This window comes from Nansenia antarctica (assembly GCF_963989245.1).
Source record: "Nansenia antarctica genome assembly, chromosome: 12".
Lineage (NCBI taxonomy): Eukaryota > Metazoa > Chordata > Actinopteri > Argentiniformes > Microstomatidae > Nansenia > Nansenia antarctica.
Genome location: NC_137682.1, coordinates 14,943,059 through 14,969,843, shown reverse-complemented (window position 1 = coordinate 14,969,843; position 26,785 = coordinate 14,943,059). Strand labels below are relative to the sequence as shown.

The window sequence follows — 26,785 nt, the reverse complement described above, 5'->3', positions numbered from 1 at the left end:
GATACACGTAGTAAACTACAATGAAATGCTTACTTTGTGAAGCTTTGGGAAAATATCATTACATTTGCTAATCTCTGTTTAGTCTTCTACACAACCTTGCACCTCCTCCACTCTGTGCCTTCATTACACCACTGCCACTGTCAACTCGTACCACCAGAGCTACTGTGAGAGGAGACTGCTCCATCCCATTCAGAAAGAGCACATTCAGCCAGACTGCATTCTCAATCAAAGCATCTCATGATTGGAATAAACTAGCTGTAAACATAAGGAAGTGCACCACCTACAGATCATTTTCCAACCACGTGAAATCATGGCACATTAGTAATCAGCAATGCAGTCACTAATTCCACTAGCAATGGATCGTATGAATCTCTCTGTTGTGCTGATGTCTTTGTTGTTTCTATGATGTTATTTTATTTATTTATTTCTTATTATGGCACAATCCACCTGCCATATTCTTAAACTCACTTCACATCTATGCGATGCGACATAACTCGAGTCTGGGCTTTAGGCCAGTATTGACGCTTTACCAGTTCTCTGTTCTCTATTGCTACTGTAGTAAGGCTGACCGTTAGCAGACTGGACTCCAATGTACCCAAACTGTTCACATAGCATCGTCTGTATAACATGCCAAAATCTCATCAGATGAATTTCAAACAAAGTTCAGTAGCGGCTATATACAAGACAAACCTGTACATGATTTTATTGTGAGGCACTTTAAGGTACTTTTCCCCAGATATAAGAGCATAAACAACACAGAAAGTAAAACATGTGCAATGTAACAATATGTGGAAAAAGATTCCTCGGAAACAATATCAACCTTTGTTAACTTAAAAGCAGTTAAAAGCAAGTATTACAGTGCAAAATTAGCATGCTAAATACTAAAATACAGCATCTTATCAACACTTTTCAAAGACATTTCATTGTGCTTACATATAGTTTTATATGACCCATCTGTTGTGCTCAAGGAATAAAAGCAGCATCATTTTTTCAAAACATGATTTCAAGCTTCACATCATAAATCGACTATGTCAGCAACAACATAAACAATACATTTTGCAATACATATTGCTTTGCTTAAATCATAATCAAGGGGTATATTTTTTCAATTACTCAGAAAGTCACTGATAGCTGCTTTGATTGATTGGTTTATTGATTATGTTCATGTTATGTCCAAGACTGGGTTTTGGTTGAGCACTCCCAACTTCAGGATGATTGTTTCGCCGGTAAACAGGGCCAGTTCACAAGAATGCACAGGGTCTGAGTTAGCATTGCATAATTATTACCCTCTTGGGGTCAGTCAGCCAGCCAATGTTGACTTGACTGACTGTGTTGGTTTCTTTGGCTGGAGCCAGACAATACATGTGAATTGGGTGAGAGGGTGGAGCCTGTGCACAGGTAGAAGCAGAGGACAGAGGAGCGCAGGAACACTGTGGCTAGCACTCAGGTTTCCAAAATATGATCTGCTTGTCTTCTCCACCTGTGATCACAGTGCTACATTGCTCATTCATCCACATGGCTGTGACAGCACCTGATCAGGGGAAATACAAATAAAAAGGTATCACTTTACAATAAAGGGACAGAAAACGGTAAATACCACACTGACAATATTCCAAATGAGTCTTGTCATATGTTGTTAATGTAGCTAACTAAGGTTGACTACTACACTTGTTGATGTTAACTCATGTATCATTATTGTCAACTGAAAGGGGTGAAAAGAATAAGCAATTAGTGAACACAGTAAGTGAACACAGCACTGCATAATTATTTATGCATTAATATTAGTAATTGTCATTATTGGCTGTATTCTCCTAGGTCGTATCATTCAAACAAGGTGCTGTATGATGCATTTACTCTCATATTTGATCCTGCAGCACTAGTTAGAACACGAACACATCGATACAGGCATATTTGGTTTAGAGTCTTAGAGGTTTTAATCTAATTTGACATACAGTCTGTCAGTAATGGTACTGAGTGTACCTGAATGTCCAGGGATCCTTGTAGTCAGTTTGCTACTAAGAAGATCCCAGACCAGTAGGTCTCCGGATTGCCCTCCCGAAAGGACAGTATTTCCATCCCAGCAGAAACACCTGTTCACACAGACGGGCAAGGTCAGGCAGGCTAGATGGGCAGTATTGGCCTGAGAGAAAGTAGCACATAGTGTAGATATCCTGTACCATTTTGTTCACATTCAATTTCACTTCACGTGTCCATCTGGACATTAAAAAAGAAACAAGCCCTTGATAAACATAAAATCCCACCGGTCCAATCATTGTCCTCTAAAAAAACAAACAGGGTGGTTTGGTTTTCTGATTGTATGAAAGTTGATCCAATGTCTGCAAATAAGTTTTGTACCACGACTCTAGGCTAAAACAATGAGGGGGAAGGTCAGACTGGAATGTGAAGAGAAATTGAGTCACAATTCTGCAAAAAAAACAACTAAATATGTCATAATATGAGCATTTGGATGCAGCCTTGGTCTTGGGAAAGATGCGTGGTCTTACCGCTGCTCCTCCTCGGCTTGCACAGAAGAGATCAGCATGCCTGTCTGAACGTCCATCACCTTCAGGCAGGAGTCCTCTCCCACACTCAGAATGTGTCGACTGTCTAAGATAAGACATGTGCCAACTTATTGTGGGGCTTCAGTCAAAGTCAAACAAAATAAATTAATAATAATTGTATAGTCAGCAATAGCAGTGTTGGGGTATTTTGTTCCCTCACCAAGATACTTGAGTCATTTTCATCAGAGTCAGCATAGCCATAGTGACCCATATATAAAACATACAGCGGGGGAAGTATTCAACACATCAACAACTTTTCATCTCAACATCATTTCAATAATGACATTTTTAGCGTCTTGAAGCTGTCATTGGAAACAAAGGCTTCTCCACCAACTATTACATTAATTTCAGTTAGCGTCATTCCCCGTTATCGTACGTAACTATATGTATATCCATAACAATATGGACTGGAGTCTTACAATTTCTTCAGCTGTGTAGCTTTATTGAGTTAATATCAATGTCTGGTCTAAATGTCATGTGAATAAATGTGTATTTCTGTATATCTAAATCACCTTGCAGCCCTTTTTTTCTACTCATAAGATGTCAATCATGAAATGTCCTCTTTAAAAAACGTTGTTTTGCAATCCTATTTATTACACACCTACCAGAACTAAATGCTATGTCGTGGATTGTTCCAGAGTGGCAGTGGACTTGGTTGAGTAATACTGAGTTACTGGTGTCCCATATGCATACAGTTCCATCCTTGGATCCAGACACCAACAAAGTACCAGCTGAGTTCAGGTCGATAGTGTTCACCTGTAAACATGACACATTTTGATGTTACATTCTGCAGGATATGCATACTACCAAAGAATGGACCAACACAAAACATAAAACATTTAACAAAAGCATTCAATGACATTTTCACCCTGTTTACACTACTGACCTAAAATGTGCTGGCCTGGTTACACATTCACCAATATCCATGCAGGCACAGAACTGTTCAAGTCAGCCTTGTAGTTTATTAATTGTAATTACATGCAAATAGCATGTGTTCTCTATGTTATATGTAGTGCTCAAGAAAAGACATTCCATAAAGCTGCAATCCAGAATCAGTAAAACAGCATGGCGTTTCGCTTCAGCCAAAGTAACAGACAGTTTAGCTACTGTCAGAAGTTTTGTCTAATGCGGTTTGTTTTAAATGAATGTGCAATAACACTATGTATGACAACTAATATGACAACCCTAGTCGTCTTATCTGTACAGTATAGTATAGTGGATAGTGTACATAGCCTTTATTTATGTAAACCAGCTCCTTTCCCTTCTTGTTTTTTTAGTTTTTTTTTTCTTTCCTAGCACCAGGGGAGCCAACCCTCCCAAATGTCGTTGTTTGGTACCTGTACTATAGCAATGACAATAAAGACCATTCATTCATTCATTCATTCATTCATTCATTCATTCATTCTAATGGCACAAATGTAGTGAGGTTGGTGGTTTCAGCAACACATTGCCCCGTCTTTACCACTTTGTTTACAAGCATATTCTTGGTAAGGTAAGGTCATGCTAGAATTGTGACGACATGGCAGATTTGCGACAACATGGCAGATTTGCCCTGGACTAAAATGAAGGAAGTCCTCAAGTCATAATTACATTACCTGACCTGCCCTAGTAAAACGAATACAATCTGATTTGTAGAAAAGGGTTAAAGAAACATGATTTCTGGGTGGTGAGTGGGGGTCGACGTCATTGCTGCTGCACAAAAAGACCAGTTAAAATAATAATTTAAGTGATGGGCACTCACCCCTGCCTCGTGTTCCAACTCGGCCAACAGCTCAAACTGCAACCTCTTATTATTTGCGATATCAGCAGACACACATTGCCAAACCTTCAATACAGACATAAACATAAGCTTTTATACATGCACTGTTATACTGTCAAACACAGATAAACAATCTGAATATACAGCTCTGGGAAAGGTTAAGAGCTAACCCTAACCCTCTCCAATAGACAGGATTCCAATGGACCAATTTGGAGGAATGATGGGAGGGTTTGTGTTTGAAGTAATAGCGCTCCACCAAAGTTTAGATTGTATTAGTATTGCTTTCTCCTGCTCTGTTGTCAAATCGTAGTTTGCAGGCTATGAAAGGAAATATTTATCATTACCTGTTCACCTGACAAGTCTGGATCTTATTTAAATCGTCTAGACGATTTTGTGATGGAAGCTAGCTAGTACCAATGGCTAATACTAGAACATTTCTAAACAACAGCTTATTGGAATCGCAATTCCAATACAGGGGAGCAAGATTCCACGTGTAGCTCCTTTAACACTACTCTACAAACAACTAATACCATGTGTAGCTCCTTTAACACTACTCTACAAACAACTAATACCGCATTCAGAAACAAGCCCTAGTCAGAGTAAATGCGGTGAGTTATAAACCCTGTACCTTCACTGTGGAGTCCCAGGATGCTGTATAAAGCTGGTTGTCCTTCCAGCACATTTTACTGATGGCATCATCATGTCCCATCAGAGTGTCCTGCCGCCTGCCATAAGGAATCGAGTAAAAATACCTAGGAAAAAAACAGATTTGTATGAATGAGAGAGAAATTCTGTATTATTTCAAGAGAGGCTACATCAGTTAACCTTAGAGGGAATACCTTTGATCACCTCTGTGCCAGTATGGGAGCACCATGTAGTGAATGTTCTGGTCATCATTTTTGACCAGACATAAAGCCAATGTTAGCAATTTCCTGCAGCCTGTCAATAGGTAGCGACATGCATATTTAAAAGGATGGAAAAGAACATGTGCCAACTTCATCGGCTGATCCCACTCCAACTCATAGCTTGTCCCACCCAGTTCACTTCTTTACAAAGGCCTGTGCAGTCAATATTAAGGTTGCAATGCATACTAGCGTAAATTTCCCCCAAAGCTTTCTAGCGAACCAGGGGGGTATTCCATCAACGCCACTAAAGGAAAATCCAGGTTTATTTTGACTCGCGAGACTCATCAAAATAAGGTTGGATTTTTAAAAATAAATCTTGCGAGATTTATCAAAATAAGCCTGGATTGCCCTTTAGCGACTTTGGTGGAATACCCCCGATATTTGATTAATCTTGTTATTCAACGAAAACCCTAGGTTACTTTTAGAGCAGCAAAAGTGCTTCGCTAGGTGACTTTCACCCACTTTGTACATTGATGACAGACCACAACCATAAAATTGACAACTTTAAGCTGTGCCAATGCCATTTCATGCGACAAAAGTCCTGTCAAATGGAATTCATTCATTACAGGCATTATGGAACCCCCAAATGTTGGTTAACTTTTGTAAAGATTGACAAAAACGATTATGCAACAAATGGCTTTTTGTGAGTAAAACCACACAAGTACTCTTAACTAGGCTCATCGATTAATCCATGATTCAGTTGTTGAAGTTACTACTAACTTCAGCTAATATTAGCCACTGCTTGCAAAAACAATGGGAGTGATTTGGGAACAAAAATAAACTTCAATATTTGTGGCCAAATCACCTCAAAGAACTCTGACTTGATTGGAAGTTACTTTGATGTGATTTGGCCACAAATGTTTGTTTTCTTTGTTCCCCAATCCCTCAGATTGTATTTGATTTTGTTTTAGTTAATCCATGATCGAAATGAGGTTCAAATCGATTCAAATTCAAAAAACAACAATCAACTCAACAGGCACTTAAATGCTACGTAAAACCCCTCTACATCACAATCTTGCGACCAACCTTAAAGTGCCCACACTCAATTCCCCATATACAACCAAACAGGTTAATTATATACAGTGTCCCTCAGTAGCATCCGCTAAAATAGTGAGGGTAAACTTAATGGAAAGTTTAATGTAAAATGTTGCTTGGAATGAGATTGAAAATGTGCTGAACAAGAAAATAGTCCATATCATGAATTATAAAATATGATATGAAATAACATAAAATAACATATAATTACAGTGAATGATTAATGGAATAATGGTAAATATCATTTAAAAAAACATGCTCACACATTATTGTCCCACGAAGAGCAGACTACGGTTTTATCCTCTGGTAGCATCAAGCACGATGATAATGCCTGAAAAAAAAACAGCATTTAAATTCTGGATTTTATATCATGCTCAAAGACCATTTGAACATTTATAACCATTAAATGCTGATAAGAAATTAGATAAATAGACTTGAAGACAAAGGTTTATTGCTAACTGCGTACCTCAAAATTGTGTCGGATGTATGGTTATAATTCTCAAATGATATCAATACATTTCTTGTGTCCCCACAAAATGCTTAGCTTTAGGCTTACAAACTTTGACAAAATAATCTTATGTTCATGAGTATTTGGACCAATTTGTGACCAATTAAATAATGACTGGGCATTATACAGAAGGTCAGAGTTTAAAAGGTATTGTTAACATTATATACCAAAAACTAACTAATTAACGCTTGAATGGATTTTTTTGATATGCATTCTTTGAAAATGTCCCATTACCAAACAAAAGCATGACAATCTGTCTAGCCACTAGTATTGGATAAACTGATATCTCAACTGAGTACATTTGCAAATATAATGATGTCACACTAACAAAAAAATATATCCACGGCTTTGGAACTGATAGCATAGCTGTAATGAGAATCCATGTAAAATGTCTAGCCAAAATGATGGTACTGTAACCCTTTAAGCTGCTGTAGCCAATGGAATGATGCACTTTGCAGATGGTAGCACTATTGGTCAACAGACATCTTTAGTATGTGATAGTTTTTCTATTCCAGAATTATTCTTTTTAGGTGTTCGTAATTCTGACAAGATAAAACATTATTTCTGTGCAACTTTCATGCACTGCTACTTTTGAACCCCTAATAATAAAGTAATATGCAAAACAACTAGAGGTGAACTTGCTGAAGCAAGCCCATTTAATAATACTTAATACCATGTTGGAGAAGGACATGCTTCTCTGCAAGCCCATTTAATAATACTTAATACCATGTTGGAGAAGGACATGCTTCTCTGCAAGCCCATTTAATAATACTTAATACCATGTTGGAGAAGGACATGCTTCTCTGCAAGCCCATTTAATAATACTTCATACCATGTTGGAGAAGGACATGCTTCTCTGCAAGCCCTTTGAGTCTTGGGAAAACATCTTTAACGTGGAGTCTGTGGATGAAAACAATCCTTTGTTAAAAGCACTGTTAGTGAATTCTGCATGCAGGGCCACCAACAAAATGTCAACAATGGAACAAATGCATTGTTAAAATTAATTTGACTTCTATGAAATATCCAAAAAGCAGCTATACTGTATGTGGAAACTGGTGGTGACTCAGTGGTCTTGTGGTTAGTATCTCAGCCTTTAAATCTGAAGGTTGGGGGTTCAAGTCATACCAAAGACTGAAAAAAGGGACCCGAGTGACGCTTCTCACTCAGCACTAAACAGATGGATTGGGGGGACCTGATGACCCTCTCTCAGGAGATGGATTTGGACTTGCAAGCTTGAATGTATAATATAAGTTGAAAGGTATTTCACACCTTGTGATGTTGTGAAAACAGCCGACCGGTTCCGAGTCACTGCAATGCCTGTCACAGCCCTGAATTGAAGAGTGGGTTCAATCAGAAATGATGTGCTGACAGAACAAATTGTTATATATATATATATATATATATATATATCATTGATGTCCCAAAATAGAATTACTGTGTACATACAAACCTCATATATATCCTAGTAGGAAACTTAGATATAGTTCCTGGAATTGTCTCATGAGACTATTAAAATAAATACTATCATATTTTTTGGGCAGAATGTTTACTGCTTTTTAGTTTCGACAGGAGTCGCATTCTGAAATGATTCACTTGTAGTAGTAATCATTTTCTGCAAATGTTCCTTTAGGTTTGTTTTGCAACATTTGCTCCAAAAACGATGGAAATTCACATGGCTGTTTTGTTTAATAATCTAATAACGGTTAGAACCAGCAACTAGAGTTTGCCAAATACTTGTTACTCGTTACTGATTAGGCATTTTAACAGATATATATCCAATATATATACAGGGTGTGGTAGAGCCTTACTCACTCTTTATGGATTTTGTGGCAAGACATCAGCTTTAGTTTCCCTATGTTGCTCCAGGCAAGTCTCCTGCTTTCTTCAGTCAGGTCTTCAAAGGACAAGTCCTCACTATTAGCGGCTACAAAAGCACAGTAGATTAATAGTACCATAGCATTTTCCATTGGCAAAACAGCACAAAAAATACCACTGAGTAATTCGTGTTAAATCTAGCCCCCTTTACGTACAAAAAATTCTTGAAATTTGGTATATTGTGTGGAGGAAGTAAGTGAGGCTGCAATTGACAGCAATGACCATAGCTCAACCTCTACATCCTATGAATGCCCCTTTTACACGTCAAGTCAAGCACATCCCAAAACATACTCAGGAGCACAAGGACAGGGATCGTCTAAAGACTCTAAATAGACACTAAATTAACAAACAGACTGTAATGCGGATAGCCTACTGACAGCATGAGAGAGGGCTCCATATTGTGTCCAATATAAATCAACAAATTACTCTTGTATTCTTTATACACTTGCATTCCTTTGCAATGTAATTATTGCTTCACATTTGTTTTCATTTGCACAGAGTAGGCTCTCCTGTTTATGCTCTAATCATGACTTTTGACTTGATAAAAAGAAGCAATTACTGCACTCTAGATACTTTTAGAAATGTTATTATAAATTGTACTATAAATAATATAAATGATGTCTGACCGGTTGATTCATTTTAAGATCGATTGGTAGGCTTGCAATTGACAAATCCATTCATCCTACCTGAAGAAAGCTCATTGTTTGATGTGCTTCCACTGGCTGTTCGTGATGGGCTCAGAAATTTCGCTGTTATCCTTTGTGGGTGCAAGGTGGTGAACAGTTGCTTTGGGGTTTGCCCAAACTCCAGAATCTGAGTCATCATGGCAATCTTCTGATCCGGGTCCTCTATACTTCAGAGAGAGAGAGAACAGCAGAAATAATTATGCAGGGCTCGATATTAAGGCTTGTCTGCTTGTCCGGGACAATAATATTTTATGTTCAGACAAGTGGATGTTCTCCTGCAGTTGTACGACAGACAAGTCAAAACAAAAACAAGGAATCAACATATATTAATATATGCTAATATCTGCTCCTTCCTCCTTTCGATCTGAATAGTGAAACGTGTATTAGCAAGCTAAGCCGCGCCTCATCCTCGCTGCCTATGAGGCTATTTAAGTGCTCTCGTAGTTCATTATCGTTGATCGTTTGTATACTGTATATATTTGTAGAAAGAAGAAAACAAATATTGGCACAGCTAGGGGGTGTAATGGCACTATACTATATTAGATTAGATTAAATGTTATTGTCATTACAAGTACCAGACAACTAAATGCAGCATAGCATCCTATCCAGGAAATGTCATAGTTCCTAGAAAGTTTTCTATCCAGGAAAACATTTTTCCAATCCAGTCCCAATCTTGCTATAACCAAAAATCCTGACTATTGTCTCGATGTATATTCCTCACTGTATTCTGTAATACATAGGGTACAAATGCACCGTACATATTTACTGTGCCGTGTGTATGAAAAACTGCACATTTTACAGATGAGAGCTAACGTTTCAATGGTGTCATAGTGCATCTTATAATCATGTTCAAGTGAATTCAATAGCTGACCACACTGTAATGCTGATGAGGCAATACAGCCTCGGAGTATATCTTATTATGTCCTACATATCCGGCTTGATCTTCCATTCATGCACCTTGATTGGACTGTGAAGTAGTGATGGCAAACACTATCCCAGCTCATGACTACAAACCCCAGGACACTAGAATGATCCAACCATTGCATTCACTAAATCTGGTCCTAGAAACAGAGACCCAGTACCCACTGGCAGAAACAGAGACCCAATAAACACTGAGGGGTTCATTACCTGTCACAGTCAATGCAGCCCTCGTATGTCAATGGATGGAACACTGCAAATAAAAGTAGTACTATTCAGTTACTATTCAGATTCAAACATTGTAGCAAGCAGCTTTTCCACCCTGAACTTCCAGAGGAGTGTTTGCTTTGCATAGCAGGGTGAGCAAATGTCCAAATAAAACCGACATACCTTCTCCAGGGAAATGCTACTGTGCAAATCAAACATGCAAACAAGTGCAGGGTGGAAAACTCTATCTGCAACCATTACAAGTCTACCACGAGAAGCCGTGGTATATCGTGGACATTGGCACAGCATACGGGTGTAATGGCACTCCGCTTCGCGTCGTGTCTAACCACCCTGCTAGCTGTGCCAATGTCCACGATATACCACAAAAACTCTATCTGCAAACATTACAAGTCTAGCCAAAGTTTCATTATCATCAAGGAATTGCATATTCTGAGAACTTCATTGCCGTTTTCAAACAAGTAGCTATACATGGATAGAATAGATGTGATATACCATACTACAGCATGACATAATGACAATTTGCAATATGGCAGATGGACCACCCTCCCTCTTTAATGCATGCCTCAACAAGTCTCAAATTCTGATAACTGAAAATTGTAGAGGTGGATCCCAAATGCATTACTGTATTTCCAATTTGATAGCAAATTAGCCTATATCATCATTATTCATGTGAGCTGCAGAAACTGCTTTCAAGACCATCAATTACCGTCTTGTCCCCGATCCTGCTGTGTGAAGCACAGTCGCATTACAAAAGTTAAATTCATGTGTCATCCTAAAGCGACACTTCCTGACAAGACACAGCAAATGTTTTTGCTCAGCCTTAATTTGCACGTATTCAATATTTCTCCATAAGTCACACACCTTGTCAACTCATTCATTTTTGAGAGACCAAAACAGGCAAAAGTTATCAAGGGATGCTGTATTATCTAGGTGAGTCATACCATTGCGGGCTGCCACAGCGTCACTTCCTCTTTGTTTGAACCCGAACACCAGGTCGATCCATTCATGCAGGTGTTCTGACACATACAGACTCTCCAGTGCTTTCTGATTCTTCTGAAGATATTCACTTGCATCTGCATCAAACATACAACAGAGAAACATGTACACAGTCACTAATACATACAAGAGTTAAATGTGTCAACTGTACTTGGGTTAACTTGGAGCTCTGTCACCATAACTGGGTCAATTACAGATTTGATCACAGCTTCACTTAAACTAGTAATTCTGCCCAATTTCCAGAACATCAGATGCTATTCCTTGCCCTAAAAACAGTTCAGTGGGGTTTGGCAAGCAGCACCACTCCTCTCTGAATATGTAAACCCCACACAGTGGTAAATTAGAATCACATAACGTCGATGGGCCTGGGTTCTCCCTTCCATAGGCACTACAGTTGCTGAAGCTCCAATTCCATTTAGTTTGTTACTGGCTCTATTGACAGCTAGCCATTTGGTACAGGGTGACGTTTCCAGTTCCCCTTTGGCACATGGAAAAAAAGTGTCTAATAAAGTGTCTGCAATGGGTTGTGGTGCCAGCCTTAACTGATCCCAAGGACAGACTTGCACTGCAACGAGCAGCACAGCCCCAACCCATCTTAAAGGAAAGACTTGGCCTGGGTGTGCAGCTGTGGAAAGTGTACTCTGCCACAGATGTCCCTCTTTCTCAGCAAAGAACAAGACTATCTGCTGTAGTACTTACCTGCAGCCCAGGGCGGAAGAATCACATCTCCAACCATGTGTCCACCCTGTCTCTTCCCCAAATCCAGATTCAAACAGTTGACCAGGAAGCTGGAGTCATTTCCATAGAAGTCTGGAATCAACTTAAACAAACAGTTCCATGGATAAATCCACAAATGACAGAAATGATGTCAAAAAGAACACATTTGAATAGTAAAAGAAAAGAAAAGAAAATCCTGTAAAAGAAATCTAAGCCTGCATTGACAGAAAAGGTATACAGTTGCAATAAAAAGTATTCAACCCCAAAAATATAGCCAGTCCAGGTATTTAAGAAATATAGAAATAAAAAATGATGAAATATTTACCTCTTTGAAGTCAGTTGCACCTTCTAAGCAATTTTTCCATGTTTCCCCAATGCTGTAAAAAAAAAAATTATGGGCTCCAATTTGCTTCCACTAAAAACCCATGAGCAGCAAAAAAACTAGGTGTAAGATTACTTCGGTATTTTCGTGTCACTTCTAGGTGCGTCTGCTCCGAGCTCCGACCTACACAAACTTTGCAACAGCATAGGCGTGCAGGTTGAATTTGCGCCAGGCTTATTGCTGCCAAAGTTGTTGGCCTATGTTGCCATTCATAATAGCTGAAATGTTTTATTTATGATATGCTAATTTCCTACATCTATAAGGACCTGCATGGGGGGTTGAGGGAGTAGCAGAGCTGGAGAATAAGCATTACGTCCCTATTCATTCCAACATTCGCCATGAAATCCTGATTGGCCGATTGGGCAATGGCACATGGCACATGTTCAATAATCCCACCCACTCATTGCGGGAGGCTTGCCCTCCACCACTTCACTTCTTGAAACTTGCTGAAAGAAAAACACCAAAGGAACTTAACTCTCAACACAGAGCAATTTTTTTGAGCGGAAGCAAATTGGAGCCCAGTATGTGCAACAATATAGGTTGGTGCCTCAGAGGACCAAACTGGTAACATGAACTTTCAGGGGTATGCCTTGTGGCAGCAGAGCTATCTTACCTATTAAACATTCGGTCTGCATTGTCATAGCGGCCATTTTGAAGACACAGCATATGTTCTGGGGCTGCAAAGGAAAAGGTCAGAAAAAAATATATAAACTCATCTTACATGAGTGTTTTTTGGTTTATATTTGTGCAACCAACCCACATTGGCAATATGCAACACTATGTAAAATGACTATAAAAGGAGTACACATACCCACTCTGAATAAAAAGAAAAGCACATAGCCTGGAGAGGAGTAATGACTGCCATACATGAAACAAGGATCAGGCATGTCATTGTACCGAGTCTGGAAGAAAGGGGAGTGAACCTTAAAAACATTTTAAACATTGTCTAAATCGATATTTGCCACTCATAATTAACATTGTTAGACTGTTAAGAACAAATGAGGCTCAATTCATATTATGACAAATTTCCTCTCTGATTTTTCTGAAAAACGTTGTTACACTGTTACACTTAAGCATGTTCATGGTTACAAAACACACAAAGGTGAATTACAGCATAGTTCAGCATAGTTAAGTGACTTATCAAAAATGTCTTCAGAAGGACAAATCTGTCATAATATTAGTTGATTTGGAGTGTCTTGTGTTTTGATCAGGACATAACAAAAAAAGGTGGAACTTCCTGTTAACAGGCGCGGAAATCTCAACATGTATATGTGAATTTGCCCCACAGTGACAAATTACATTTTGTCCAGTTTATTAACTTTTTCCCCTCCAATTCCCCCTCCCCTATTACACTACAAAGCAGTCTCACCAACAATCTCTCTAGTCTCTCTTTATTTAGGGCTCCCACAGGCTTGCTCAGGTCTCTGAATGTTGCAGGGTTCATCAAATCTGAGACACAGAAGACAAAGGAGAAAGGGAATTGAGGCAACTACAGTACAACAGAGTGAGATGTCGAGTACAGTAAGGAGCTGATGTTTGAGTGTTAAGGGTGTTTCCCAGTGTCTTTCATGTTTGGGGGATAGTAGTAGAGTGTGGTATGGGACCATTCTCACACACACGCACGCACACACGCACACGCAGGTCGTTTTTACAGATTATGAAAGTGCAGATTGTAAGCTTTCCAATTATGTGTTAATATTGGTACCCCTCAAACCAAATACCAGAGAAAATTACTCTGAATCAAAACAGACGCATTTGCTACCATCATGTTGGTAGCTAGCTAGCAGCTAAGAAAGAACATCGCTATGAACATCTAACTGCATGTTTACAACATGCTGATAGAACATCAACATGCTAAAAACACATAACTACACATAATTAGATGATCACACAGTCCTTCCTTTTGAACACGTCTTAAAACTTTAGTTTGTTTACAAGCCATGTATCACTAACCCAGTAGCCTACGAAGCAGGACGGCAGACATTACAGTGAATCCAATCCTAAAATTGTTGTTTGTTACATTGAGTGGTCTCTTCAACAATAATAATAACCTTTTGTAATATAAAAAAAATCAGAAATCCAAATTATATATATAATAAAAAATAAATAAATAGACCTTTCAGTCATTTGCGCGACTTGAGAATTGGTGACCTGCAGACCTTTTCACTAGACCGTGTCACATATTTTAATTATCAGTGCAACAACTGTTCCACAATGTCAATTACAAATAAGGTCAAAGTAAGCCAACTGTACATGGAAGCCTGCATTTGCTCTTGCGCATCACTTACCAAGTTCTGAGCTAGTGTAGTCAGCAATGACCCATGGGAAGACAGGATACTGAGACAGGTCATTGCAGCTACGGTCAGCCAGGTTATTGAGGTGCAGGAGGTACTGGTAGTTACTGAGGTGACCCCGTTGCCACTGTAGCATGTAACTCTCTGCAGTGTGTTCAACCATGTGGTTTTCTGGGTATAGGAGACAGAGTCAAGTTGGAACCAATGTCAGTTGCCCACTTAAGAAGCTAAAAGATCTAGCTGTAGCCAAGCAATAGGAAATTCATAATAATTATAAATTATTTATATTTTTCATAACTAATCCACATAGAATTAGGCAAACAGTGACAAGTTCACATACTTTTTTTGATCAGGTCCTCAAAGGAGTACCAGCCAAACTGCTATACATGAACAGGCTCTAGCTTGGGTTTTTATATTTTCAGTTTCGCCAAAGAGGCAGGGGCAACAGTACTTAAAATCACAGGAAGGAAACATCACAATGCAAAGCCAGGTTAATCATCTGTTACACTTATTGAGCGGTAACTGACCCAAGAATGTGCCGATGTAGTAGTACAGTTCATCTCTGTCACTGGTGTTGTAAAACTTCAGATAGATGTCAGAGGAGAGGTCATTTTCGGTACAAAACACCTCTAGCCCCTGTAAAAGAGAGAGTGATTCTGTAAGTGAACAGAGCCTTACAATGGTAAGTTCATTTCCATTTACTATGGAAAACATATTTAGTTTTTGATAGTACTTACAGTTTTAACGGTTATCGGTGAGGTTAGAGTAATGGTTAAAGTTATAATTAGATTAAGAGGTTAACTATTATTCTAATTACTAGAGAAACAATTACGATGAGGTTTAAGTATAGATTGTCAACATTTATTTGAGTATGTGTGTACATGTTGAGGCTGAAAAAAAAAACTATCATCAGAAACATAGCCAAACCCTAAGGCTTAAGTAAAACATCATTCAAAGAATGGAACATCATACAAAGAAAGAAAACACTGGTGAGCTGAACAAGAAATAAACAAGAAACGGCCAGAGGCAGTCAGAGAGATGCCTGGAGTGCAAATGTCTTCTGGGAAGACACTTCCTTGGCCAGCAGTGTCCAAGTTGCAAGGTTTGCTCCATGTGGAAATGGACTGCACAAGACCCGCAAGCTACCTGCTATGCCAACACGCTGCTTTGAAATCTACCACACAAAGATGGTGATGTCATGTATAAGCCACATTTAATTGAGTATGATACGTTTTTAAACAATACTCCTGTCATGTTAGGGGGCATCACCATGTTAATAAATTGAAGTACATGACGTGATATAAACCATTTATTAATATATTTGTTAACTATTAACTAACACAAGTCTAGGCAGTATGTTATTAGTGTATCTGTCCACCATTACCCAATGTTACTCATTCATAAGACCACCATGGCACTCACCAACGGTCTGAGTCCATGCCTTCTCTTGTAGATCCTTCTTACTCTATGGAGCTTGATTTTGATTACCTGCTCCTGAAATTAACATGGGTTGAAAGGGTTAAATTAACATGGGTTGAAAGGGTTAAATTAACATGGGTTGAAAGGGTTAAATTAACATGAATAATAAAGGTTAAATTAAATTAACATGGGTGAAAAGGGTTAAATTAAATTAACATGGGTTAAAAGGGACAGTAGTAAGAAGGATCTATGAAACATGATAACAGGACATAGATTGAATCTATTGATAAATTCTAAAGGACACTAAGTGAAACATACTAGATGACAATGACAGTGGCATTTCCCCCCAAACATCACTGCAAGTAAACTGAGGGGTTGGCAATGGCAAATGCAACTGTATTTGGTGTTCACATTGTTGCCTTGGTAACTGAATTGCAGTGCATTTCATTTGGATTTTTACATTTTGTTTGTGAACAAGCCAGCAACCATACAGTAGGTGACAGTGGGTGACGAAGGGCTGCACAAAGGAGCCACTACCAGGTTGAGGCAAGAGCTGTGAAGGATGTTTGATAAGATACATCCTTCTGTGGTAGAAATGACTGACAGTGCTCAGATTTGCTATGTTCCATGTAACAAAATAATCCCGAAACTTGAGAGTATAGTTTGTGACTGCAGAGCCTTGCTTAATGAGCTTGCTAGATAGATTTATTTGTCTGGCTCTATTGGCTCTGAACTAAGTGTTGAATGTTTGTATTAGTTGGTCAGTGTGTTTGGGGGGTGAGGGTTAAATACATTTGCCAGGCTCTACTCCTCAGTTTACGAATACAAATATCTGTGGCTCAAAGAAGAGATAGAGAAATGCTGTTTTTAACATACAGATGGAGTCAAATATATTGCATGAGACAATTTCAATCGTGCCTCTGCAGGGGATCACAGCAAATTGAGGAAAGCTAAAACTCACCACATTTGGTAAGACAGCACATTTTGCTAGACGGCCCTAGTTAGGCTTGGGTCGGTTTCTTAGAACTAATACACTGATCAAGTTTGTATCCCACAGCCTACTGTACTTTACTTGAAATGTGAACATTCAGTTCCTATTTCAGTAGCCTAGAATATAGCAGAGAAGAGATTTTATTTCCTATTTTTGCAGCGTTTTTTTTCTGTAATATTCTCGCTTGTTGTACTTTGTGTGTATGGCAGTCTCGGGGAATTTCCATCTATTTGGCTCCATCTGTAATGTATATGGGTAACTCACAGGATAGCCGTTGAGTGGCTGGAAGTAGATGCTTTGGTCAGTTATACACACATGGCCAGGATTTGTTACCAGCGGCATGACCATCTCCGCCTCACATTCCATGTGTGGTTTTTCTGAAACACTCTGAAAGCTGAGAACAATCCCAAATATTGTTTAGTGAATTTCCTTTAAAGGGAGGGTTCACTGTTTTGACTGCTTCGATATTTGTGCCGTCGTCGATCAATCCAAATGCTTTCCAGCAGCCCACTCACTCAACTCTTCGATACAGTGGGAGCACTTTTTTTTGGCAATTCTGAGCATTATTGAGAGTGCAGGATTTGTGTTTGGAAAATACTTATTGGGATCATTGGTTTCACTACATGGAGATTTACACAGAAGTTGCGTCAAGTGGACATAAAAAGATTCATGACAATAGCATAGAAAACGAATCCGTGTCAAAACAGTGAAGCATCCCTTTAAACAAGAACAACAATTTTTGAAACTCTTAGATGAGGATTTTTCTCTCATGAATGAGTCTTTTAACACTAGGAGCGTCAATGTCACTCGATAAAATTTCAGGATCCTCCTTTCATGACCTTTCCTAGATATGTGCGTTCTACCACCCAGTACCCTTACATTTTCAAAATCACACCAGGATAAGCCTTTGCCGACATGTCCTTTTTTTCCAAGGCTGTAATGCTCTTCCATATCAGCAGAGGGCACAGGACTGAATAAGATAGATTTTTCATAATGTGTTTATATATATATATAATATCATAACACATTATAAACATATTATGCTAAAAAAAAATATCAATCTTATTCACCTCTGCTGATATGGAAGAGCATTGCAGCCTTGGGGAAAAAAAAGATGGCGGCAAAGGCTTATCCTGGTGTGATGGTACAAATATCAATCTTATTCACTGAATCTAATTCAGCACATATAGGCTAATATATATATATATATTTACATAACATGTATATAACATGATGGAGTATGTGACAAATATACTTGAAACTTGATTACATTACATACATCATTTTATTTGTTCCATGTTGCATGAAAAGTTGCATTATAAAAGCCAACTCATGCTTATTAATGTCAGATTGCATGTTCATTTCCCCCGCTTCACTGCGCATAGGAACATATCATATTAAGAACATAACATATAGGAACATAACATATAGGTCCCGTTGTAGTATGACTACCACCACTTTATCACCTTATCCTACTTAATTACTTAAGGTCTTTGCACAATGATGTGTTTTTTATGTCCGTTTAAAAAAAAAGAACTCATTAGAACTCATGTTGTGTCAATCATGCTTGCACACCTAATCCGAAATATTCATCTGTCATACATATTTCGGAACAGGTTCGATTTTCTGAGTACGGCACTAAATAATAACATTCATTTGGGTAGCATCATACTCAAATTCAGGCAGAAGGGCAGGGTCCGGGCAGGTGCACACACTGTCACAGACTGACAATGCATCATATAGGTACATAATTCAGCATGGTTATAGGTGTTTCTTTTTCTATTCTCAAGTAGTGACAGGAGCACAAGATCATGCTCACTGCTTGATGACTCCATTCTGCAAGATTTCGCAACGTCAATCTAACAAAAAATCAGTGTGCAAAGACCTTTACTCTACTAATTTTACTTTATTCTATTATTGTTGATTTTGTATCCTGCTGCAATGCCAACGTCGAAGCCTAAGCCTAAGAATGTTACTCTCGTGTAGAAATAAGATCGTTAGGATGATCAAGCATTTGAATAAAACACATTTAGCATTTGAATAGAATGGCGACTTCTGATGATGGCAGGGTGTGGGGGAGGGGGAGGGGCTCCAGAATGTACTAGGTTGGACATTCTCCAGAGCAAGCTCCTGCTTTAGCACCGTCACAGGGTCTCTGTGATACTTTATTGGACTTTATTTTGACACATACCTGTTCTTGTCGAATGAGGTTCTTGCCAATCTGGATTGCAAATTAGCAGCAATCTATGGAAAATAAAAAATACAGTAGTTGTACTGTAGTTAATTCACCTAGACAGTTTTTGAATATGCATTTCCCTTGCTGAGATAATAGGGACCTGTAGTACCTACAGCCAAATGGGTGTAGTGCAAAATATTGGTTAAGTGTAGGGTTAGAGTGATGTGCAATGGTGCAAAACACACGTCACTATGTCTGTAGCCATAGTAGCAGGCTTCCATTTAAGCAGGGAGAGTTGAGGAGGCTGAATTGAATATCTGAGCAAAGATATACCACTCTTTTGCCAAGATGTGGACTTTAGCACTAGGACTGCCACTATACAACCTCTGGAATAGAGAAGTCCTCAAGGAAGAAGCCAAGAAAGATTCAGTGGATTAAATAAAAAAGTTAAGAGACAGATCGGCCTATTGTTTCGATGAGCCGTTTGCTTGTCTTCTAGTACTAGTTAGCTTCCATTTTGAAATCGGCTATTCAAACCATTGAGATAAGAATCCAACATGTGAAGTAAACAGGTCATAACAAATACATGTTTGAACACTACTGAGACAACTCACCATTGCAGTCTGGTCTCCAAGCTTGTCAAGGCAGGATGCCCTATGCAGCTGCAGATTTAGAGAGAGCAAAATGTCAGATGACACTACAGTATTTAAAAGGATAAACACTTCGGGCCCTATTATGCACTTCATAAGTCTTAAGCAATAAGACGAGGCGGTAGATCTAAACTTAAGACGTGGAGGCGTGGTCAAGGCGACTTTGCTATTATGCGTGCGGTAGTGGGCGCCTAAGACCCGGCGCTAAGCCCAGAAATTAGTCATGGGTGTGTTTTGGGCGTCTTCTCAATCAACCCAATCAGCGTGCCAGGTGCCATTCCCTTTAAGAACCGGCTGCGTTAAGTCATAAGCGCTATGCTATTATGCAGTTCATAGGCGCTAGACTTCATGCACGTTTTGAAACACGAGCGCGCCTCCGCGGTTTGCGCATGCGCGCTGACCCACTTCTTAAGAAGTCGGTCGGCGCGCATGCGCAAACCGCGGAGGCGCGCTCGTGTTTCAAAACGTGCATGAAGTCTAGCGCCTAAGAACTTTTCAAACCACTTCTTAGCGCTAGGCGCAAAGTCAGATCGCATAATAGCAGGGGCGCCTAGCGCACTTCATTAACATATGAACACTCCCACAATGAGTAATATATGCACGGGAGTCTTACGTCTTATGTGTGGGCGCCTAGCGACACCTGCATAATAGCAGTAGCGCGTATGAAGCGCATAATAACACCCCGATGGCAGAGCATAGTGCTTATATTAACCTAAACCAGTATATAAGCATCCATCCATAAGTTGATGCACATGTGTAATTGCCGTGAACTGTTTGGGTGAACTGTCACATACCTGAAGTAGTATGTGGACAACATCCTCTGTTTTACTTGAAATTTCCAGGTGAAAAAAAAAAGTTTTTTCCTCCTGTTTGAAGTTGTCAGAACATTGAGTTTATCATTTTTTCAGTCATACGATTAGTCACACAATCAATTACCCAAGACACTTAATAATGTACACATATGAAGTAATCATTTTTTAAAATATTTTCCCACTACACAAAAACAGGGAGTTGGCATTTCATGCTGTGTACAATTTGACATTTCATAATCATACGTTTGACAGCCCACATCACAGAAACAACTTAATGTACTCACCCTTTCAATTCTGTAAGGTGCTACAACATTGTTCTCTTTGATATGGTAAACCTAAAGTTAAAATGTAGGTTAGTTTTATTAGCTTCATAAGTCGCTATGCATAGTAATGTAGACACAATTATTCAACATCAACAACATTTGAGTTAATTATTTCCTCCTCCCCCAAAGATATTGTTTTCTTCAGAGAAACTAGCCTACATGGGGAGGTTTTGCATAATAGCCTATAACTTAAAAAAAAAAAATCCCTGGCTAGAAGGTTACAGAAAATGTGTATCAAAATACACTAAACACACCTGTTTGCATACAATGGAGAGGCCAGCTGGTTTGCTCCTACAAAAAACAACATCATTCAAATAAATTACTATTTAAAAGCACTGTCAGCGATTTCTGCAAGCAGGGCCTCTGACAAAACAATCAATAGAGCAAATGCATTTAGCATAGCACTTGATTTCTACAATCCTAACCCCCTGCACTTTCTGGTTGCCAACCACTGGCACCACTTCCAATAATGGTTCACCCCAGTCCCATCTCTTCCCAAGACAAACTTACTTTACATTTACATTTTTGCCATTTAGCAGACGCCTTATTCCAAAGTGACTTACAATCGATACATTTGACTAAGCAAGTGACTCAGGCTAATTAGCCATGTAGCCCACTACCAACAGCTAAACAGTATGGTTTATTAGCCAGGCAAAGGGAGGTGCAGGGGGGAAATGGGGCTTATGTTAGAAGCCTAGCTTCACCTCAGAATTACACTCACCCATGCAAAAGGTCATGGTCATTTTCCTTGACCCCTTCAATCCTTTTGCAGTCTCTGAGAGGAATCTAGGGGCGGTTAAGAACAGTTTGAATGAAACAATATCGGTTACAACACAATGTGCAACATACAGGTATATCATCAAAGTTTGAATAAACAACCATAAAATGAGTGCCCCACGACTGTAAAAATGCACCGGAACAAACCTTTAAAATGGGTTCCACATTGTCTTCAGGCTCAAACAGGACTGACTTAGAGCAAACCTTGAACGACCCTCGGATTTTTCTGGAAAAAGAAAACAATCACTGCAGTGGAAGCACACAACATGCTGAACTACAAACTGATCCCTGGTAACTACTAGGGGTGGGCATCAATGATCGACGATCGATAATTGATCGATAAGGATCTTGGTCGATCACAAAATATTTTGCTCGATAATCATTAATAAATTTGATTTTTTAATTTATTAGTTTTTTTAAGGACACTAACGTTTTCAGTCATCCTCCTATTTGTGAGTAACTGTTTTTTTTACTGCTCCTATGGTGAGTTACTTATTTTCTATATTTTTATTTATAACGTAAAATGTGTTTAAGTTAAACAATTTAGGCTACTCACTGCCTTGTTTAAGAGGATTGTTATCTGACTGTAGTGTCTAGTTTGAATGTGAATGAATGAATGTGTACAATAGCAACACAAATAACGTTTTTTTCCCAAGGAAAACATGCTTGTTATTTCTGCCCTATTTATTATTATTTTTATGAAAAAAAAGCTTATCAATTAATCGATAATTGATCGTTAATTCTTGCGATTATCGAAAAATGAATTTTGATCGTTTGCCCAGCCCTACTAACTACACACTAGACCAGCAGTCACCAACCTTGTCAAGCATAAGATCGCCTTCCGAGTAAAGATGCTAACCAAGATCTACCACTCCACTTGGTTTTTGGTCCTTCAGTAAGTCTTCAGTAAACGTTTTGGAATCTTACTGATTTAGTGACTGGAGTGTCTAAAGTGGATGTTGTGGTCACATTGACCTGATTTGTGAAACACATTCCACCAACCTTGGTTGTGTCTGGCTAATAAATAAATGAATAAATAAACACAAAATATGTTTCTCTTTGGTCACAGAAGGTAAGCAAAGAGAAAAGCCCTCCTTGTAAGTAACAGGAACACACTCTAAAACCGAGACACAACCAGTGTCATAGTAAAAAAAAACTGTATGAATAAACATCTTGCTTTATTTACAGGAGGGGCGCTATCATTTGTGGGGGAAACATACTGTACACTTCACTGACTGACTGTGCATGTCACTGCAGATCTGCATTTTTTTCTGGCACAACTTTGACAAATAACAAATAACTTTTTAAATACGTAGTAGTACTAGAAGTAGTAGTACTACTACCCTGGTTGTTGAGCTCTTCCATCCATACATGATGAGCCTATCCTGCACACAGAACTCCCCAACTTCCAAACTAAGAAACAACAAAGGTCTCAACAAAGCTACTGACTGGCCTCAAACCCTGACCTACTGTATATGGCATTTAGCTGACGCTTTTATCCAAAGTGACTAAGTTACATTACAGTGAGCGCATACATTTTTGTATACATTCCCAATAGGAGTCAACCCACAAGTGCATTGCTCTACCACACGTAGGCTATATAAGTAACACTAGGCCTACCTTTTTCCGCCGGCTGAACTGGTTGTCACATGGTATGCTGTGTGCTGTTCAAAATAATACTCTCCCAGGTCCAGCAACAGAAGAGAAAACCTAGCGGACAGCCACAGAAGATAAAAAAAAATGTAAGTGTGAGACAATGCAAACAATGTGTAAACTAAGCTGTGATGTAATTATTCAAGGGATTCAGACAGGACCTTTTGACCTATCAGTCAAAAAAGGATTGACTCTAAACTACTGTCTGAAGTTTCTCTGAGGAGATTTTGGCATGTCATTTCAATGTGCTGTGGTGGCAAAGTAGATGACAGAGAACGAGAGAATCTGTCACTACTGGCCTATGAGGAACCATCCCTTTAAGCCTTGTACACACACAGTCACGACATGCGGTTGCAGAAGTCCTATTGCTTCTCAATGGGCATCTGTGTGAATAATGCAACACCATGTCTGCATTTCTAACTTAGAAAAAAAATAGCTTTGCCTAGTGTTGCATTGTTCACACAGATCCCCACTGAACAGCAATGGGACTTCTGCTGGACTGCAACCACATGTTAGGATATTTATAGCATAGCATAGAGTACAGCACAGTGTTTTATTTGTATAGTATAGTATAGTGGATAGTGTATATAGCCTTTATTTATGTAAACCAGCTCTTTTCCCTTCTTGTTTTTAGTATTTTTTACCTAGCACCAGGGGAGCCCCCCTCCCAAATGTCGTTGTATGGTACCTGTATTGTATTAATGACAATAAAGACCAGTCATTCATTCATTCATGTCTATAGAGACCACTTCGACAATTGTGCTTTATGAAGACAGTGTCTTAATTGTTTATTATTTTCACAATGCTAAACTAGTTACAACTCAACATGATTGATAAGGAGGAACCCGACGACTACACAGCGTGCATGGAGCATGTTTAAGGGACTTGTTAACTGAAGGGGAGAATGGTAACTGGCTTAACATGCGGTCGGACATGATTAGTTAGACGAGACACACAAGTCATTATCAACAGCGACCTCTAGCGGCCGGTCAGGCTAAACACTGTGCTGTCATTTTGAAGTGTGGAACATTTTTTTGAAACAACAGGAAATAGTTGAAAATAGTATTTTTTTTTTTTCTCCCCTAAAACACTAACAACATACAACGGTTTATGGCCTTGATGGTGTTGTAGCCTAATATTATATGCAGGACTGTTCTCAATTTTGTCCATCTATCGTCTCGGCAAGAATAGACGCATTCCCTCGAACTAATGTTCTATGTCAAGAAGCCCAATTAGGCTACTAGCAAAACAAGCAAGCTATCACCGAGGACATTAAAGTCCTAGGAAATCCTACACAGACCACGCCTAAAAAAAGGTATCATAGTTTAGAAATAAACGCATTCACATTTCACACAAGAAGAACATTCACCCTCATGTCACCAAACAGACTGGCCTTCAAAACAAGGAAATACCAGGATCTCTATTAGATTTAGTCAGCCCTCTGAGACCGGTTAGATGTTGACAGCACCCTGGCATGAATATCAAAGAAAGGCAACATCGATATCGTCCTAAAGTGTTCAATACAACCCCAGTAGGATAATATTATTCCCATACGAACCTTTCTTTAGATCGTTCTTGCTTCTTTTTAAATGCCATCCTCCTTCCTCTCAGCGCTCACTCGCGTGAAGCTGGCAGATATGAGAGAACTTCCGGTTAGGCTAAACTTCAAAATAAAAGCGCTCTCTCAAGATATGGTTTTCCCTACTCTTTTTACTTCTTTTTATTAAAGTTGTTCTATTAATTATTGTGATATGGTTGTGATATGGTTGCGCTGAACTATTCATTATTGTGATATGGTTGTGCTTGCTGAACTGCCAAAGCACTTATTGCTGCATAGTCTGTATGAAAGGTGCTATACAAATAACATTATTATTATTATTATTATTATTATTATTATTATTATTATTATTATTATTATTATTATTATGTATTATGTTTACCATGCTGCACATCCTGGGGTCCACATAAAACATAGAGTCTGCCACAGAATGCAATAACCATGACATTCTACTTCTACTATCTATTTTATTTATTTGTACTGCTAATTGTATCCTGTCTTATATGTCCTCTACTATTGTCACTTTTTTAAATCTTGAGTTATGCCTATTGCCTTATTGTCTTATGCTGCAATTTTAGGAACCGAAGCCTAAGATTTCATTTTACTCTCTTACACTTGTGTAGTAAAGTGATGAAACAATACAACTTGAAAACTTGAACTTGAAACTTGAAAAACTTGAAAGGTACATGGGTTAGAATAGTATTCCACATACACATTTCCTCATGAAATATGTTTGCTTTTTTGAGCAAAAATCATGGAAAAGCTATGTTAGTATTGAGTGAGTTTGTTGATTAGATTGTCACTAAGCAAACTAAGCAAATTTCACTAAGCACATTTTTTTTTCATTTTTCACTAAGCAAATTTCCTCTTGATCCTGACAAACTCCCCAGTCCCTGCTGGTGACAAGCACCCATAGCATGATGCCGCTACCAGTATTCTTCACACAAGGGATGGTGCAGAAACTGCATTGAATGTGTTGAATGTGCACTAAACGTAATGTTTTGTAGTAAAACCAGCACATTTCCAGACACTTCCTTTGCTGTATCACTTGAATTAATTATTGCAAATTATGGATGTGAAATGGATTTAGTTTTTCATTAAGGGATTGCCTTTGGCCACTTGGTTGTAAAGACCAATTTTGTATAGTGACTGGGATGATGTCCCAGATTTGTAGTTCTTCAACACAATTTTCTCTAGAAAATCTAGAAAAGGTGTCACTATAGCTATCTCTGATTCTAGATTGAGATCTAAGATCTATTAAGCAGTAGTATTGATGATTTACTCAAATTCATCTTATAGCTAGAGATGCATTGCTACATCACAAAAAAAATATTCAAAACATTTGGCAGGGAAAGTGGTACAGCATCCAAATATATTAATAGGTCAACTGTATATAGGGAACATTTTTGGATTGTGTCCTTCACAGCTATTTGTCGTATCTCTTGGGATTTACTTTATGTGAGCCAAAGACTGCACTGATAGGGTGAATAGCAGTAGAGAGGCACAACACCCTTGATGTGTCCCACTTGTGATGGCAAGTTGTGATGAACACTGATTTCCTG

General features: G+C 38.7%; 1 protein-coding gene across 1 annotated transcript; it reads right to left on the bottom strand.

The window, feature by feature from the left end:
* Nucleotides 1-713: 713 nt before the first annotated feature.
* nsmaf (neutral sphingomyelinase (N-SMase) activation associated factor) lies at nucleotides 714-25,264 on the bottom strand. Its single transcript, XM_080543335.1, has 31 exons — nucleotides 25,224-25,264; nucleotides 23,633-23,722; nucleotides 22,160-22,238; nucleotides 21,957-22,021; nucleotides 21,490-21,526; nucleotides 21,197-21,247; nucleotides 20,895-20,966; nucleotides 20,065-20,112; nucleotides 19,466-19,518; nucleotides 17,539-17,668; nucleotides 16,287-16,358; nucleotides 15,392-15,500; nucleotides 14,859-15,035; nucleotides 13,940-14,019; nucleotides 13,382-13,472; nucleotides 13,184-13,247; nucleotides 12,514-12,565; nucleotides 12,171-12,291; nucleotides 11,417-11,548; nucleotides 10,458-10,500; nucleotides 9,330-9,496; nucleotides 8,581-8,692; nucleotides 8,038-8,096; nucleotides 7,601-7,668; nucleotides 6,524-6,591; nucleotides 4,949-5,072; nucleotides 4,303-4,386; nucleotides 3,167-3,317; nucleotides 2,505-2,607; nucleotides 1,981-2,090; nucleotides 714-1,531 (listed from the first exon to the last, which is right to left on the bottom strand). Exons 1-31 carry the CDS (start codon nucleotides 25,259-25,261, stop codon nucleotides 1,437-1,439), a joined length of 2,745 nt encoding a protein of 914 aa, XP_080399461.1. The 5' UTR covers nucleotides 25,262-25,264; the 3' UTR covers nucleotides 714-1,436.
* Between the last annotated feature and the right edge of the window lie 1,521 nt (nucleotides 25,265-26,785).

Bases quoted from the DNA above. Each gene is read 5' to 3' on its own strand.
- nsmaf (XM_080543335.1), bottom strand. From the start codon at position 25,261: ATGGCATTTAAAAAGAAGCAAGAACGATCTAAAGAAAG. The intron at 3,318-4,302 runs GTGAGTGCCCAT...TCATGTTTACAG, and splicing joins AGTTGGAACACGAGGCAGGG to GTGAACACTATCGACCTGAA. The intron at 2,091-2,504 runs GTAAGACCACGC...CTGTGTGAACAG, and splicing joins CAAGCCGAGGAGGAGCAGCG to GTGTTTCTGCTGGGATGGAA.